The sequence below is a fragment of the Silene latifolia genome, chromosome 4 (assembly GCF_048544455.1).
Source record: "Silene latifolia isolate original U9 population chromosome 4, ASM4854445v1, whole genome shotgun sequence".
NCBI lineage: Eukaryota > Viridiplantae > Streptophyta > Magnoliopsida > Caryophyllales > Caryophyllaceae > Silene > Silene latifolia.
Window position 1 is genome coordinate 72,012,927 of NC_133529.1, and position 15,411 is coordinate 72,028,337.

General features: G+C 40.4%; 1 protein-coding gene across 1 annotated transcript; it reads left to right on the plus strand.

Moving 5' to 3' along the window:
* Positions 1-413: 413 nt before the first annotated feature.
* Positions 414-3,229, plus strand: LOC141651643 (uncharacterized). The gene is made up of 6 exons (XM_074459344.1): positions 414-699; positions 836-963; positions 1,116-1,331; positions 1,440-1,856; positions 1,961-2,803; positions 2,924-3,229. The coding sequence occupies exons 1-6, from the start codon at positions 414-416 to the stop codon at positions 3,227-3,229; spliced, it is 2,196 nt and encodes a 731-aa protein (XP_074315445.1).
* Positions 3,230-15,411: the final 12,182 nt, after the last annotated feature.

Consider the following 15,411-nt stretch of genomic DNA (forward strand, 5'->3'; position numbering starts at 1 on the left):
AAGTGGTTTCCTCCTGCGGAAGAAAGATTTCCGTGTTTGAGTTATGGTAGGACGGAAATAATTCGATTTTCCTTAATATCTTATGTGAATATTACGGGAAATTGTTTACTAAAAGATAAAATTTATGAAATATGGAATAGAAATATCCGGAACATTCCAGAACATTCTGACTCGGGATTTAACGGTTGACAGAAAATGGAGACGGTTTTAGGCCCGGACTCCGAATGTACTCTAATTACTGTCAAAACGACCGTATCGGGACGTAGATGACAACTAAGAGGTAGACATTAATATTTGAGCAATCACTTGACGATAGTCTTACGAATTGTCACAAATCGTTCCGCATACCAAACATGCGGCCCAATCATCACCGGGTGGTTTGCGGGAGGTGCAGAAATGAGGTATCTACACATATGGAGGCAGATTGCAGGAAGAATGATCAAAAGAAGGGGCAGAAAGCTCAACTGGTTTGGAGACCTGTGGTGAAGAAAGCTACTGTACCTCCTCCTACTAATCCTCCTGGGAGTATGCAAGGCCCAATTCAGAGCACAGAAGCTAGGAATGTTACTCCAATTAAAAGGCTAGTTCAGTTGCAGAGACAGGATTATAGTGGAGGTGGATACAGCTCTGACTCATTTGGAGCACATTCATACAAAGAGGTGGTCTCATCTCCTCCTAGAAGAAGTGGTGGTGCAAATGGTAACAGTCCTCAACCAAAAACTTCAAATGGATAAGATAGGATTCTGGAATGTGAGAGGTATGAATAGAGTAGGAAAACAAAAAACAATAAATTTTTTCTTACAGAATAAAGATATTAGATTGTTTGGTCTTTTAGAAACAAAAATAAAGAGTAGGGTTCTGAAGAAAGTTATAAATAATTTCAATAACTGGTGCATATCAACTAATAATGGACATCACAATGGTGGGAGGATTTGGATTTTGTGGCAACATCAAGCTGTGAAGGTACAATTATAGAGTATAATGCACAATTCATTCATATGAGAGTTGAATCTGTTGAGACTAGAAGCATCTTCTATATGACAATGGTCTATGCTTTCAACTCTATTAATGATAGGGTTCCTTTATGGGATCATTTAAGAAGAATTGCTAGTTAGGTCAGTGGTCCTTGGGCTATTACTAGTGACTTTAATTGTGTATTATCTGCTGGTGAGAGGGTTGGTGGCAACACACCTTCAGGTGAGATGGAGCCTTTCAGGCATTGTGTGGCAGATTGTGGAGTCATTGACATTGATTCTACAGGGTCTCTTTTTACTTGGAATAACAAACAAAAACCTGAGGAGAGGATATATAGTAGGATTGATAGGTTCCTGGTTAATAAGGACTGATGTGATCACTTCCCTGATCTTTATGCCCATTTCTTGCCTGAGGGGCTAATGGATCATACTCCATGTATTATTAGTAGCTCTAAAAACTTCCAGAGAAAACGCTGCTTTAAGTATTTCAACATGTGGGGAGAGGCAAAGGAGTTCCTGCATACTGTTAGAAATAATTGGAAAAAGGGTCTGATGGGTACTAGCATGTTCAGGCTAGTTAAAAATCTGAAACACCTGAAACCATCTTTGAAAAGTTTGAATAAAGAGGGGTATAATGATATTGAGCATTCAACAAGCAGACTTCAGAAACAGGTTCATGATTTGCAGGAACAACTTGGAAGGAACCCCACTGATACTCAGTTGCTTATTGCAGAATTTGAGGCTTCTCAGGAATTAAAAAAATTAAGTAGTGCCAGGGATAGCTTCTTAGCACAAAAGGCAAAGCAGTTCTGGATGAAAGAGGGGGGCACAAATAGTGCCTATTTCCATGGCATTCTCAAAAAAAGAAGGAATGGGAATAGGGTGATCTTTATAGAGGACATGAATGGAAAGATGTGTGACAGTCCACAGAGCTAGTTCAGACAGCATTCCTGGAATACTATATGCAACTTCTTCGGACTAAACAGGCTACTACTAAAATACACAGGAAGATCATTGACCAAGGACAAAGATGCAGGGATGAACACAGGCCTATTTTACTGAGACCTGTTACTGGGGAGGAAATTAGAGCTGCTGTATTCAGTATTCCTGATAACAAATCACCAGGACCTGATGGATACACAAGCAAGTTCTTTAAGGATGCTTGGAATGAGATAGGAGGGGAGGTGATTACTGCTGTACAAGATTTTTTCAGAACCAGACAGTTGCTGAAGCAAGTGAATGCAACAAATGTGACTCTGATCCCTAAGTGTGACAGGCCCCAAACTGTGTATCAATTTCGACCTATAGCCTGCTGCAATGTAGTATATAAGGTAATTTCCAAGCTCCTATGTGCAAGATTAGCTGAAGTGTTGCCTCTTATCATTGATCCTAATCAGGGAGCATTTATACAAAATAGGAACATTCAGGAGAATATCCTTATATGCCAAGATCTAATTAGATGCTATGAAAAGCCTAATGCATCTCCTAGATGCCTATTTAAAATAGATCTCCAAAAGGCATATGATACTGTGGAGTGGTCTTTTGTTGAAAAACTCCTTAAAGAGCTAAGATTCCCTGTGGAGTTTCAGGAAATGTTGATGCAATGCATAACAACAGCATCCTTTTCCTTATCCCTCAATGGGGAAATGTTTGGATATTTCCATGGCGGGGAGAGGTCTCAGGGCGGAGACCCACTCTCCCCTCTTATTTTCACATTATGCATGGAATACCTGACAAGAACTATTAAGTATGCTGCTGCTAAATTTGAGTTCAAGTATCATCCTATGTGCAAGCAAGTGCAACTGGCCAACTTGATGTTTGCAGATGATGTGCTCCTTTTCTGCCATGGGGATGCTAAGTCTATTATCTTTGCTACTCCAGTCTTATTCTACTTTTTCTAAAGCAACTGGACTAAAGATAAGTGCTGCAAAATCTAATGCTTATTTCAGAGGGTGCACGATCAACTCAAACTTGATATTCTGAGTGTTTCTGGTTTTGTAGAGGGTAAGTTACCATTTAAATATCTTGGCATGCCTATTCAAACTACTAGATTGCAAAAACAAGATTGTGAATGTTTAGTTGAGAAGATCTGTAGTAGAATTCATGGTTATGGAGCAAAAAAATTTTCATATGCTTGGAGACTTGTCTTGGTGAAAGCAGTGCTGACTACCTTACACTCTTATTGGGCTTCCTTGTTTGTTCTACCAAAGGGAATCCTTGCAAAAGTGGAGGCTGCTTGCAGAAACTTGCTATAGGATAATTGTGCTGACTATCATAGGGTTCCACTAGTGGCATGGGACACAGTGTGCAGGCCTAAAGCAGAGGGTGGTTTAGGGATTAAAAACTTGGAAATGATGAATAAGGCTCGATAGGTAAGTGGTCAATTTGGATTGGCCGAGGATAAAGACACTATATGGGTCAAATGGGTGAAGCACAACCATCCGAAAGGAGAGAAGCTGGTGGCGATGATCGGCCTAGTGCTAACACAAGTTGGGTGTGGAGGAGAGTATGTAGGGTAAAACAGGACTTGGTTGCTGCCTATACCAATGGGGCATGGGATATACAGGGGGTAGGATTCTCTACTGCCAGATATTATCAATGGCTCATGGGGACTCGTCCTAATGTGAGATGGGATGGGGTGATATGGAATGAATGGGTGATCCCAAAGCATCAATTCATGGGATGACTTCTTGCCCATGGAGCTTTCAAAACCAAAGATAAGTTGATCAGGTATGGGGTGGACATTGATGATAGCTGCTGGTTATGTGGACAGCATCGAAGATTTGGAACACCTATTCTTTGGGTATGATTGAGCTTCAGGATAGTTCAACATCGCAGAGAAAACTGGTTTAAGTCTATCAGTTGGCAATATCTTTGGACTGGTGTATGCAAGCTACTGGCACTAAGATGGAGAGGGGGGTAAAGGCAGGAATGATCTTGGGAGCTATATACCATGTATGGCATCATAGAAATAAATGCAGGATTGAGGGTGTTCTTCTAAGGCCATAGAAGGTTGCTACAAATATTGTTGATGACATGAAGCTGAGAGTCCATGGTAGAGACAGGCACAAGCTTACTCTCTTAGAACTAGATTGGCTTAAAGAAATTGGACTTATGTAATTGGCATTAGTTGATATGTACCCCATAAACTTTTATTTTTGATATATAAATATATACAACTCACGTTTCACCAAAAAAAAAAAAAATAGATATAGTTTCCTAATTAGAAGAGTAAAAAACGAAATTTTCCTAATTGAAACTAGGTAAGTTTGTGGTTAGCGGCTTATTATTTGTTTTTTTAATGAAAATTTATGATTTTTTTTTTCGGAAGGTAAATATTTTATCTTGATAAAATGTTCTAAGGGTTATGAAGGTAAATTATCGAGTCCATTTGTTTTACAATAAGAGGTATGTAAAACGGCTTTATATAAAAATTTGCCAATAAAAAAACGATGACGTCTTAGTGGATGACTTTGTGGAAGCAAGTGAGGAGATGATTTTTGTACATGATATCATAGGGAGAATAAATAAGGGACTTGTTGTTTATATATAAGTGATTACTTATGTAACACTATTAATATGTGTAGTAGTAGAGAGACTCTACCATCACACGCACGCGCCATGCCACGCTAGGCTCTGGCTCGGGTAGAGCACCTGAGATGCGAGCCAATAGCCTATGTTTGGAAGTAAAGTCACTTACTTTGCACAATTTTCATAAAGATGGTGTTGTTTCTCCAAATTTTATTTACGAGATAACAATTAATTCTATTCTGGACCTTTCCTCTCTTTTCCTATAAATACTACCTACATCATTTCAAAACACAACAAACTCATTCTCTCATCTCACTTTCAAAATTCAATCTAAGCTAATATTTGAAAACGTTCTGTAAGTAGTCATTGTGATGAAATATTGAGTTCACATGTCGGAACTTGGAAGGGGACCTCTAAAATCTTAAGATATGAGAGTCATTGATCGACTCAATAAAACTTTCAATCGAAATGGTCGTCTCACAATGTTAGGGAAAGGGTCAACCGCTCGAAGCAAATCAGTATACGTGTGGAAGATGGGAACATAAACATATATTTTTCAATCATAAATTTTATTCTTATTGTTGCTTAATTATTGCAATGGCGCATCGCATGCGGATCGTTTTCATTTGTTTAATTCAAGTAACAGCTACTTCATTATTTAGCTAGGATGTTTCAACTTTGAATTTTGAAAGTCAACTCAACACATGCACTTGTTTTCATTTTGTGAGATAATCATATTTAAGATTGTTGTGCGGAAGCGTGAATATCACGTGTTGGGCCTCTGTTGTATCTGTGTCCACAACCCATAATAGTACGATATTGTCCGCTTTGGGCCAAGCCTTCACGGATTTACTCTTGGGCTCCTTCCCAAAAGGCCTCGTACTATTATATTTTGTAGACAATTATAAAGATGATCTTCCATCTTTATTCTACCGATGTGGGACAAGGGTTTGCACCCTAGCAATCCTCCCCTCAAACCAAGGACCATCATCTTTGACTCAGACCTTGACCTCCATGGAGGACTCTCCCATTCTACAGCCCCAATTTCTAGACACCCGAAACATCACAAGTCTTGATAACCTCCCCTTAGCCGACACACCATGCTACCACGAGCCATGTCTTGCACCACATGTCACCGCCTGGTCAAGTGAGTGCCCCCACATGCTCCTGAGCCCTTCTTGGGGAATTTGCTACACATGTATATCGAACATCCTCTGCATCCAATATACCCTGGACCGGGTCCGTCACTTAAGAAGTCCTAGAACACAAACGGTCTCTGGCATCCAACCTGGAAAGGACCCACCAAACCTGTGGCACCCAATCTGATAAGGGTCCACCTAATCAACAGTTCTAGTACACAAATGGTCTTTGTCCCACAAGACCTATGACGTCTTTCATCCATTTAGCCCTGGACCGGGCTTGCTCAAGGACTCACCCCGAGCTAGGAGTTCCATGCCTTACATGGTACAACTTCAAGTCTTGGGCCTACTGATGCATCCTCGTGTCTAGCCCAAGTCGAACCTTGGGCTCTGATACCACTTGTTGTGCGGAAGCGTGAATATCACGTGTTGGGCCTCTGCTGCATCTGTGTCCACAACCCATAATAGGATGATATTGTCCGCTTTGGGCCAAGCCTTCACGGATTTACTCTTGGGCTCCTTCCCCAAAGGCCTCGTACTATTATATTTTGTAGACAATTATAAAGATGATCTTCCATCTTTATTCTACCGATGTGGGACAAGGGTTTGCACCCTAACAAAGATGATATTGAAATGCTATTCCTTAAGTAATTATGATGTGCTACGGTTGTATTCGGTGTTTTTTTTGTAAAATATGACCATTTATTGATCATTAATAAACACTTTTTTGGTAAATAGTGAGCACTTTGGAAAAATAGATTTTTTTTAGCCATAAAAAATTGTCACTGTTTATCAAGAAGTGGAAGTATTTATCAAAAATTAAAATAGTTACTTCTCTACTAATCTCACAGGAGACTATCGCACAAGAGACCTTGTGATCACTTAATTATTGTTGAGGCCTAATAAATGATTTTATGCTAATTATTTAGGCACAGTAAGTGACTTTACATCTCAAAAGATTTATATGAAATTTTACATTGATAATATCTATACAAAGGATACATGTACATGACCATCATTATTTATTATCATCAAACAATTGCAAACGAAGCATTACAATTGGAAACGAAAATAGCGCATATAGATTAACATCGAGAATATAAGAAATGATTTTCCCTGATGATTGTATTCACAAAGCATACAATATATAAGATACAAGGTTTCCTAAGTTAGTTGTAGTCAACCCAAAAATATAGGAAGACTAATAGTAACCATCCTAAGTTAGGGGATTCTAATCCCACAAATATGGCTAACTAAATATACAATATACACGGATGATTGCATGCTAATTATAAGGAATACAAAATGATTCTATGGAATAATTTTATATTCTATTACACCCCCGCAGTCGAAGCGGGAGGAGGACGGATGCTGAGACTGGAGCGAAAATCGTCGAAGAGGACTCTCGGTAGACCTTTAGTAAATATATCCGCAAATTGATAACGGGACGGAACATGGCGGACCACAACTTCACCGAGGGCGACCTTATCACGCACAAAGTGGATGTCAAGTTCTATATGCTTGGTGCGTTGGTGGTTAACTGGGTTACTGGAAAGATATATGGCAGATACATTGTCACAGTATACGAATGTAGCCTTCCGAATAGGACAATGTAGTTCAAGTAGGAGATTTCGAATCCAACATGACTCAGCAACGACATTGGCGACACCACGGTACTCGGCTTCGGCACTCGACCTAGATACCGTGGCCTGTCTTTTGGAAGACCATGAGACCAAATTATCACCCAAATAGACACAATATCCGAAGGTAGACCGTCTAGTGTCGGGACACCCACCCCAATCGGCGTCCGTATAGGTGACAAGATTGGTGATGTGAGACTCGGTAATGTGCAAGCCTAAATTAGACGTACCTTTGAGGTAGCGTATAATTCGTTTTAAAGCACCATAATGAGCCTCCCGAGGATCATGCATATGTAAACAAATTTGTTGAACCGCATAGGAAATATCGGGTCTCGTAAAAGTAAGATATTGAAGTGCTCCTGCGAGACTACGAAATAAGGACAGGTCAGCAATAGGGTCACCAACCGAGGCACTTAGCTTAGAGTTGGTGTCGACAGGTGTGTGGGCAGGCTTGCAAGACCCCATATTAGCACGAGTTATGATCTCCTCGGCATACTTTTGTTGGTGTAAAAACAGTCCCTGCTTGCGTCTAATAGCAGCTATCCCAAGAAAATAATTCAATGGCCCAAGATAGGTCATAGCAAATTCGGAATGTAAATGTCCCATGAGTTTAACACGTAGCTTATTATTGGAAGTTGCCAAAATAATATCATCAACGTATAGTAACAAAATAAGCAATGTCATTACCGTTCCGATAGATAAATAAAGAATTATCAGACCGACTTTGTTTGAAACCAATGGTGGACACAAATGTAGCAAACCGATGGTACCATGCCCGGGGCGCTTGTTTGAGTCCGTAAAGTGATTTCTTGAGAAGGCACACGTGATTGGGACGGTCTTTGTCACGAAAACCGGGTGGTTGGTGCATATAAACTGTCTCAGTAAGGTGACCGTGCAAGAAAGCATTTTTCACATCGAGTTGGTGGATTTGCCATTTATTTGACACGGCAAGACTGAGAACAAAGCGGATAGTAGTAGGCTTCACCACCGGACTGAACGTTTCATCACAATCGACACCAACCTGTTGAGACCTGCCATTGACAACAAGACGAGCTTTGTATCGCTCCAACTCACCGTTAGCTTTGAATTTATGTTTAAATAGCCAAATGCAGCGAGTTAAATTAACATTATTCGGCCGAGGTACCAAAACCCAAGTCTCATTCTTAATGAGTGCATCGTATTCGTCGTGCATGGCCCGATTCCAATTAGGGTCACGGAGGGCTGTTATTGGGCATTTTGGGACGGGCGAAAATGAGGTAGTGCACAAGTTGAGAGGCCGTTTGGGTTTAAAGATACCATGTTGGGCGCGAGTAGTCATTTGTGGAGATAGGTCGATTGTTGTATGTTGGTGTGGGCTGCTCTGAATAGGCTGGGCATTAGGCGAGGGAGCAGGGGACGCGGGGGCAGGGGACACACGAACAGGGGACACATAAGCAGGGGAGGTTGATTGTGGCTCGGTGTGTATGTGAATGGGGGAAGGGGGCTGCTGCTCGGGTGAAGGCGTGGGGTCGGGTGTGTCCGGGATGGTCTGCCGGAGGTGGTGAACTACATAGGGTGTCGGGTCAGAGGGAAAGGGAGCTGCTGGTTGGGAGGGTTTGGCAAATGGGAAGGTCGTCTCATCAAATGTGACATGACGGGCAATAATCACTTTCCGGGTTTGTAAGTCCAAACATTTGTATCCCCTATGATTTTCCGGGTAGCCGATAAATACACAAAGAGTAGCACGGGGGGCCAATTTGTGAATGGTGGAGGGAGGGACATGAGGATAGCATAGACACCCAAAAGTTCGTAGGTGAGCATAGGAGGGTTCCCGGTAGTAGAGACTCGATGTAGGGGAGGTGTGATTATTTGCTTTGCTCGGGAGAATGTTATGTAGGTAAGTTGCCATGGCAAGAGCATGGTGCCAAAGGGAGGGTGGCATATGAGAGTGGAGGAGAAGGGTACGCATGATGTTATTGATGGTGCGAATTTTCCGTTCCGCTTTTCCATTTTGTGAAGAGGTATGAGGGCATGAGAATCGAAAAAGAAGACCAAACTTAGCAAAAAATTGATGGAACGAAGCATTATCAAATTCGCGACCGTTATCACATTGAATAGTTTTAATAGAGTAATTGAATTGAGTTTGTATCATGTTATAAAGGGTAGAAAAAATAGAGTGAACCCGTGACTTATTTTTGAGTGGAAAAGTCCAAAGGAAATTGGTGAAATCGTCTAAAAACAAAACATAATAACGGTGGCCCATGTTGCTAATAATCGGAGATGTCCATAAATCGGTATGTAAAATATCGAACGGACAAACAATGTTTGACAAAGACTCGAAAAACGGAAGTTTAACATGCTTTCCTAACTGACACGAATGACAAATTGAAGATAACTTAATTGGACGACAACTAATGGTTTTATTGTGACAAAGAGAATTAAAAATAACAGGACCGGGATGCCCTAAGCGGTCATGCCACGTTGAAGTTGACGCGGCCAGCAGGGAGGTTGGGTTGGCAGTAGTGGACCGGTTGGATGGTAGGAGAGGGTAGAGGTCGTCCGTGCTATTACTTCGCATTATCGGCTTCCCCGTCTTGAGATCCTTAACAGTGAAACCAAACGGGTCAAAGGAAACAGAGACATTATTATCAATGGTAAACTTTCGAACCGAAACAAGATTTTTAATTAGACTTGGCACGTGAAGTACGTTATTGAGATGTAAATTGTTGTGAGGGAAGGGTAATTTAGTGTTTACGAGACCGATTATTGGAATCAAATTGCCATTACTAACGACGATGTGACGATTATCACTCAAAATAGAATAAGAAGAGAGCGTACCATTGCTAGATTGCATATGGGACGAAGCCCCGGTATCCATGTAGTAGTTATCATCGGGTCCCTGGAAGTTTAAAGTTTGCATCGCGGCGGCGATGTCGGTCGGAATAAACGCACCAGGACCTTGCGATGGCTGCGCAAAACAACGCTTGCTGCGGCCTAGGGCCGAGGATACCTGCAGAAGAATTAACATGGGGAGCGGACCAGCCGGAGGTAGGGTATGGGCAAGGTGGCGGTTGTTGTGGCCAGCCTGAGATGGGAACCCAGGTCCACGATGACGGATTACCAGGTCCAGAAGATTGACCACGGTAATTTTGTTTATTATTGTTATTATAATTGGAATTCCCTCCATTGTTATAATTAGAACCACCACCATTATTATTAAAACCACCATTGTTATTCTTACCTCGATAATTTCCGCGATTGTTGTGTCGATTGCCCTTGCCTTTGTAATTGTTGCTGCTGCCATTCTTATTGTGATTGTTATTATTATTATGATTATTAGTGGAACGAGATGCAGAGTCAGCAGCTTGAGTTTGTGAAGACAAAAGAGCAGTGTCAGGCGACTCCTTGGCCATGCGGCTTTCCTCAAGGGTAAGCATCGATCGAGCCTTGTAAAACGAAGGCAACGGATCACTCTGTTGGATGAGCGTCGCCACACTATTGTATCCAGCAGACAAGTGTGTGACGAGTTGGAGGACCAAGCGTGTCTCCGACACAGGAGTACCAACATTAGCCAATTGATCGGCTATCATTTTGAGCTTTTGACAGTAGGCGGACACGTTCGGGAAATTATCCATGTGAGTGCTGGTGAATTGTTGCTCCAAATAGACGGCCCGAGAATTTTTGTTGTCATTAAAAATGTCCTTGAGACGGTCCCACGCAGCTTGTGCAGAGAGGCCGGGTTCAAGGATGGTGTCGAGAAGGTCAAGGGAAATCGTGCTGTAAATCCATTGTTTGACGATTGCATCGAGACGATCCCACTGACCATCTTTTTGAAGCACGGCGTCTTTAGGCGGTGCGATGTGATCGAGGATGTCAAAGGCACGAGCTGTGTTGAGGAAAAGCTCCGCCCATGATGCGTAATGAACATTCTCGGCCTCAAGAATAATAGGGACGTAGTTTTTGATGTTAGAAACAGAGTAAGCGGGATGGAAAGAGGATTTGGAATTGGTGTCGTTTGTCATGGTGAGACGGCGACAGTAAAGACAAAGAAGAAGGAGATTGAATCGAAGGAGAGTATAGCAGAAGATGAGCAAGGGATCGGGATTGGTAGCTGATGATCTTCGAAAGTTCTCCCCTTTGGTTTTTATAACACAAAACATAAAACAACGCAATCGAATAATACTAAACTCGGTACTATTAGATGACGCGAACACACTTATATCCATCTTTGAACGTAAAATCAGCCCTGCAATGCATAGGGCGCATAGGGCGCATAGGGAGGCCAAAATATATTAAAATCAACCTTATAAACAAAAGTCACGCCTTCAAAAGACACAAGTGAAGAAGTAATATACCCTTGGACTAGCAAGAAATCGCCCGTGCCACCCGTGACGGGAACTGGAGAAGGGTTAAGGGTATTAACCACCCCAAGAACCGATATAGTACCGGTATGACGACCATCCTCTAACTTGAGGGCGAAACTAATAATCGTTAAGCTGTCGAGCCCGTCGAAGCTTGACGCTACGGTCATAGCTTCGGTGTGGCCTACGACTTTGGAGGACGGGTCCTTGGTCAGGGTAAGGTTGTCATTTAAGACGGTTATAGACTTATAGTACCCAATGGGGCTGCTATATCGGAGAAATTAGCGCCGGTTACACCAGGTACTATAAGGAAATCAGTTTTGTTGAAGATGTCATGTTGGTAAAGTGTGAAGTGCATGGATTTATAGCCATGTTTGTGGTGATGAGAAGAGGAAAATGCTAATGTTGGGAGGACAGTTAAAAGGACTAAATAGAGTAATGAAGACTTAGCCATGATTTTATTGTGTTATTTGTGTAGTAGTGCATTTTTAGCATTGCATATGATATGTGTATATATAGGGGAAATTTTCCTTGATGCTTGTTGGCTAGGGTTAACATAATTTGTACACGGCAACAAGTTTGCACGTCTCTAACTTTTTTTTTTCTTTTTTATTTTGAGAGTTGAAAAGGAGTGGGGTATATGGGGAGAAGAATGTACTCCATGATATACGAGTATACGTGTTAGTGCATTTATAATTATAAATCCATGATAATAATTTGGGTTGAATGGTTCATTGGGTTGTACAAGATTTATATAGCCATATCAGCCATTTAGAGGAGATTTCGCGTTTGGAAGAGTTTCTTCTGGATAAGGTTAGATTAAAAGTACTTTCTTACGGGACATGTGCAGTTTGAATCTTTCCTTTGACATTGGTTCGACGCTAGCTAGGGCTTGAACTAGTAGCGAGGATCCTTTGTTCTATATGGTTTCTCATCTCTTGTCCCATGCTACTCTTTGCTTGACATATCAATATAGGAAATAATAAATATACCATATATGTGGTTTTTATGTCTATGTGTCAAAAGGAGAGAGCATGAGACAAGAGATGAGACACAAAAATAGGACAGAGGATTCTCACTGTTGAACCAGGCCCTATATTGTAATGTTTTGACAATAGTTTTACATTGGCATGTTCCTCAATTCCTGTTGCACTTCCTAGTGTTCATACAACTCATGCTTCAACTGTTAATTCCTTAACTAACTACATTTGTGTGATTCAACCAGATGCCCGGGTAACCAGGTTTATGCAAAACGAAGCAGATGTAGCGAACCCTGCTAGGTATCACTCCATATTAGATAATCTTAGCAAACCAGCACTACTACAAATATAGGCAATAACAACGCCCCATTAACATCGATTATTAACGCATAATACGTAATAACGTTGTCAACTAAATTTTTTTTTTTTAATTTGGCGCAAATCTGTGAAAAGTAATAACAACGGTTTAATTGTAAAAACCGTTGTTATTAGTAAATGACAATGGTTATAAAACAATGAACCGTTGTCAATTCTTTGAAACGTAATAACAACGGTTTAGCAACTAATACTTAATAACATTGTTAATTGGTCTATTTTAATTTGGCGCAAATCAGTGAAAAATAATAATAACGGATTATTTTGGTAACCGTTGTTATTAGCTTTAACAACGGGTTAATAGATATAAAACCGTTGTCAATAGTTTCAGTAAAAACAAAAACAAAAAACAGTTAAACACTGCCTAACATACAAACACACAAATACTCAACAGACAAACAACCGCATACCCATTGGAATTCCCATTATTATACTGCTTTTTCGTCGACACTCCCCTCGTCGTCGACACTCTCCCTCGCCATCCCTCTGTCATCATCTCCGTCAATGTTCTCATCTTTGTCTCTCCCTCATCGTCTCTGTCTCTTTATCAGGTATACATTTTCTATGATTGTTCAATATTTTTTTACCGTTTGTTTGATATTGTTGATGATTTGTTTGATTGTTCAATTTTGTTTGTTTGTTTTATGTTGTTATCAAAGTCTCTGCATGTCTCTCTTTAGCCTACATTTTAGAATTAGGTTTAGAGAATAAGCCTGGTGAACTCTATGAGTTGTTTGATTGCCATATTCAGTCTCTAAATCCTAAAGAATACCGGAATGTATGAACGAAATCTTTCATGAGACGGTAGTACAGTAACTTATTACCAGAAACTTGTCTTACCAGTAACTTCAGTTGATCATGGGTGAAAAGCGGAAAAGAAATGATAAGAACAATGAGAATATATAAGCCTGGTTAGAGGGGTGCTACTAAGTGTCCTGCAGCTCTTGCAGCAATAGCGGATAAACAACCGCTTAGTATAACATGGAATACCAAGGGTTTTTCTACTGGTACAAATGCTGGCCATTTATCCACTTGGATTGGAGTTACAACAAGACAGTTTGCGCCTATCGATTTAGAGGATTTCAGGAAATTGATGAATCCTATTTTGAGGAGGTTACTCTTAGATCGGATAAGGGTATGACAATTTTTTTAGCTAAGCAGCAATTTTTTTTTGGAGTTCAATTTTTTTTTAGATCGTGTAAGGAAATTGAATCCTATTTAATTTTAATATTCCAAATGTTGGTGCATGGTCATATATACATATGCAGGAAGCCTTCGATATTGCCGAATGCCATGATAAATATCTACTACACAAGGCAGCAGGATGCTTCAGGCAGTGGAAGTGTGACGTTGCTGAGGATCACTTGTATGTCAACAAAGAGACGTGGGAGATGCAAAAGAGCCCACCGGTAAATAACACTATCCCATCATTACTCAGGAACAATGGGATAATTTTAAGGCGTTCCGAACTAGTGATAGGCTTCAGGTTACGTATCCTCATTTCCATAACTGATCGATTATATTACACTTATTAATGATTTGGTTTATCATTTTTATTTTAATTATCTGATCTACTTGTGTTTCTATATTTGAAGGCCCTTAGCAATAGTAACCGTACCAACATTGTAAAGAAGGAGTCGAGATATTATGGTTTACGAGGCGGTTACAGATTGATACAAGACAATCTCGTAAGAAGCATCGTCGACATATATCTCTTTTATTTTTTAATCATACTCGGATTGATTACTTATATAACTTTTTTTTTTTCAGTAATCAATTTTTGGTGAATGTATAAGCGAAATAGGGAGTGACAGACTTCGATCGGCACGTAACTTATAAAGCAGGCCACACTCCTAAAGGAGCCCGTGTTACTAGCAAATTTGATCAGGAAACTTTTGTCAACATTGTAAGTATTTCAATATATTATAAGACGAGTTTACTGGTTTATATATTGTTTAATACTACGACTATCTAATTATTGTGTTCGTATATATTTTGTACTTTAATTTATTTAATAGGAGAACGTACTGAAGGATGTTAAAGAAGGGACTTTTATTCCCAATGGACCTAATGATGTTCTTGCTAGAGCGATCGGCCGCCCCGAACATCCAGGTCGATTGAGGGGCGTCCCATTACATGTTGGAGTCACAAAATATTATGGGATAACTTCACCGAAGAAGATGAAGAAGAAGAAGAAGAAGGCTGGGAAATATACGGATCAGACGGTGAAAATTATTATTTATAATTATATATTTTCACTTAAACTTCACATGGTGTTTTAAACCAATAATACATTATTGTTTGCACGCAGGTTCAGTTATTGACTTCGGTGATACTAAAAATGAATTCTAAAGGCAAGCCTTCTGAAGAAGAATTGAAGATGATGGAGGATATCATTAAAGAGGGTAAGGTGCAATAGAAGGTCGTGTTAC

What these genes read in the sequence shown, in the direction of transcription:
- LOC141651643 (XM_074459344.1), top strand. Translation starts at nt 414, where the DNA reads ATGGAGGCAGATTGCAGGAAGAATGATCAAAAGAAGGGGCAGAAAGCT. An exon ending in GGCAACATCAAGCTGTGAAG is followed by an intron (nt 964 to 1,115) that starts GTACAATTATAG and finishes ATTGCTAGTTAG; the next exon opens with GTCAGTGGTCCTTGGGCTAT. An exon ending in AAAGAAGGAATGGGAATAGG is followed by an intron (nt 1,857 to 1,960) that starts GTGATCTTTATA and finishes CGGACTAAACAG; the next exon opens with GCTACTACTAAAATACACAG.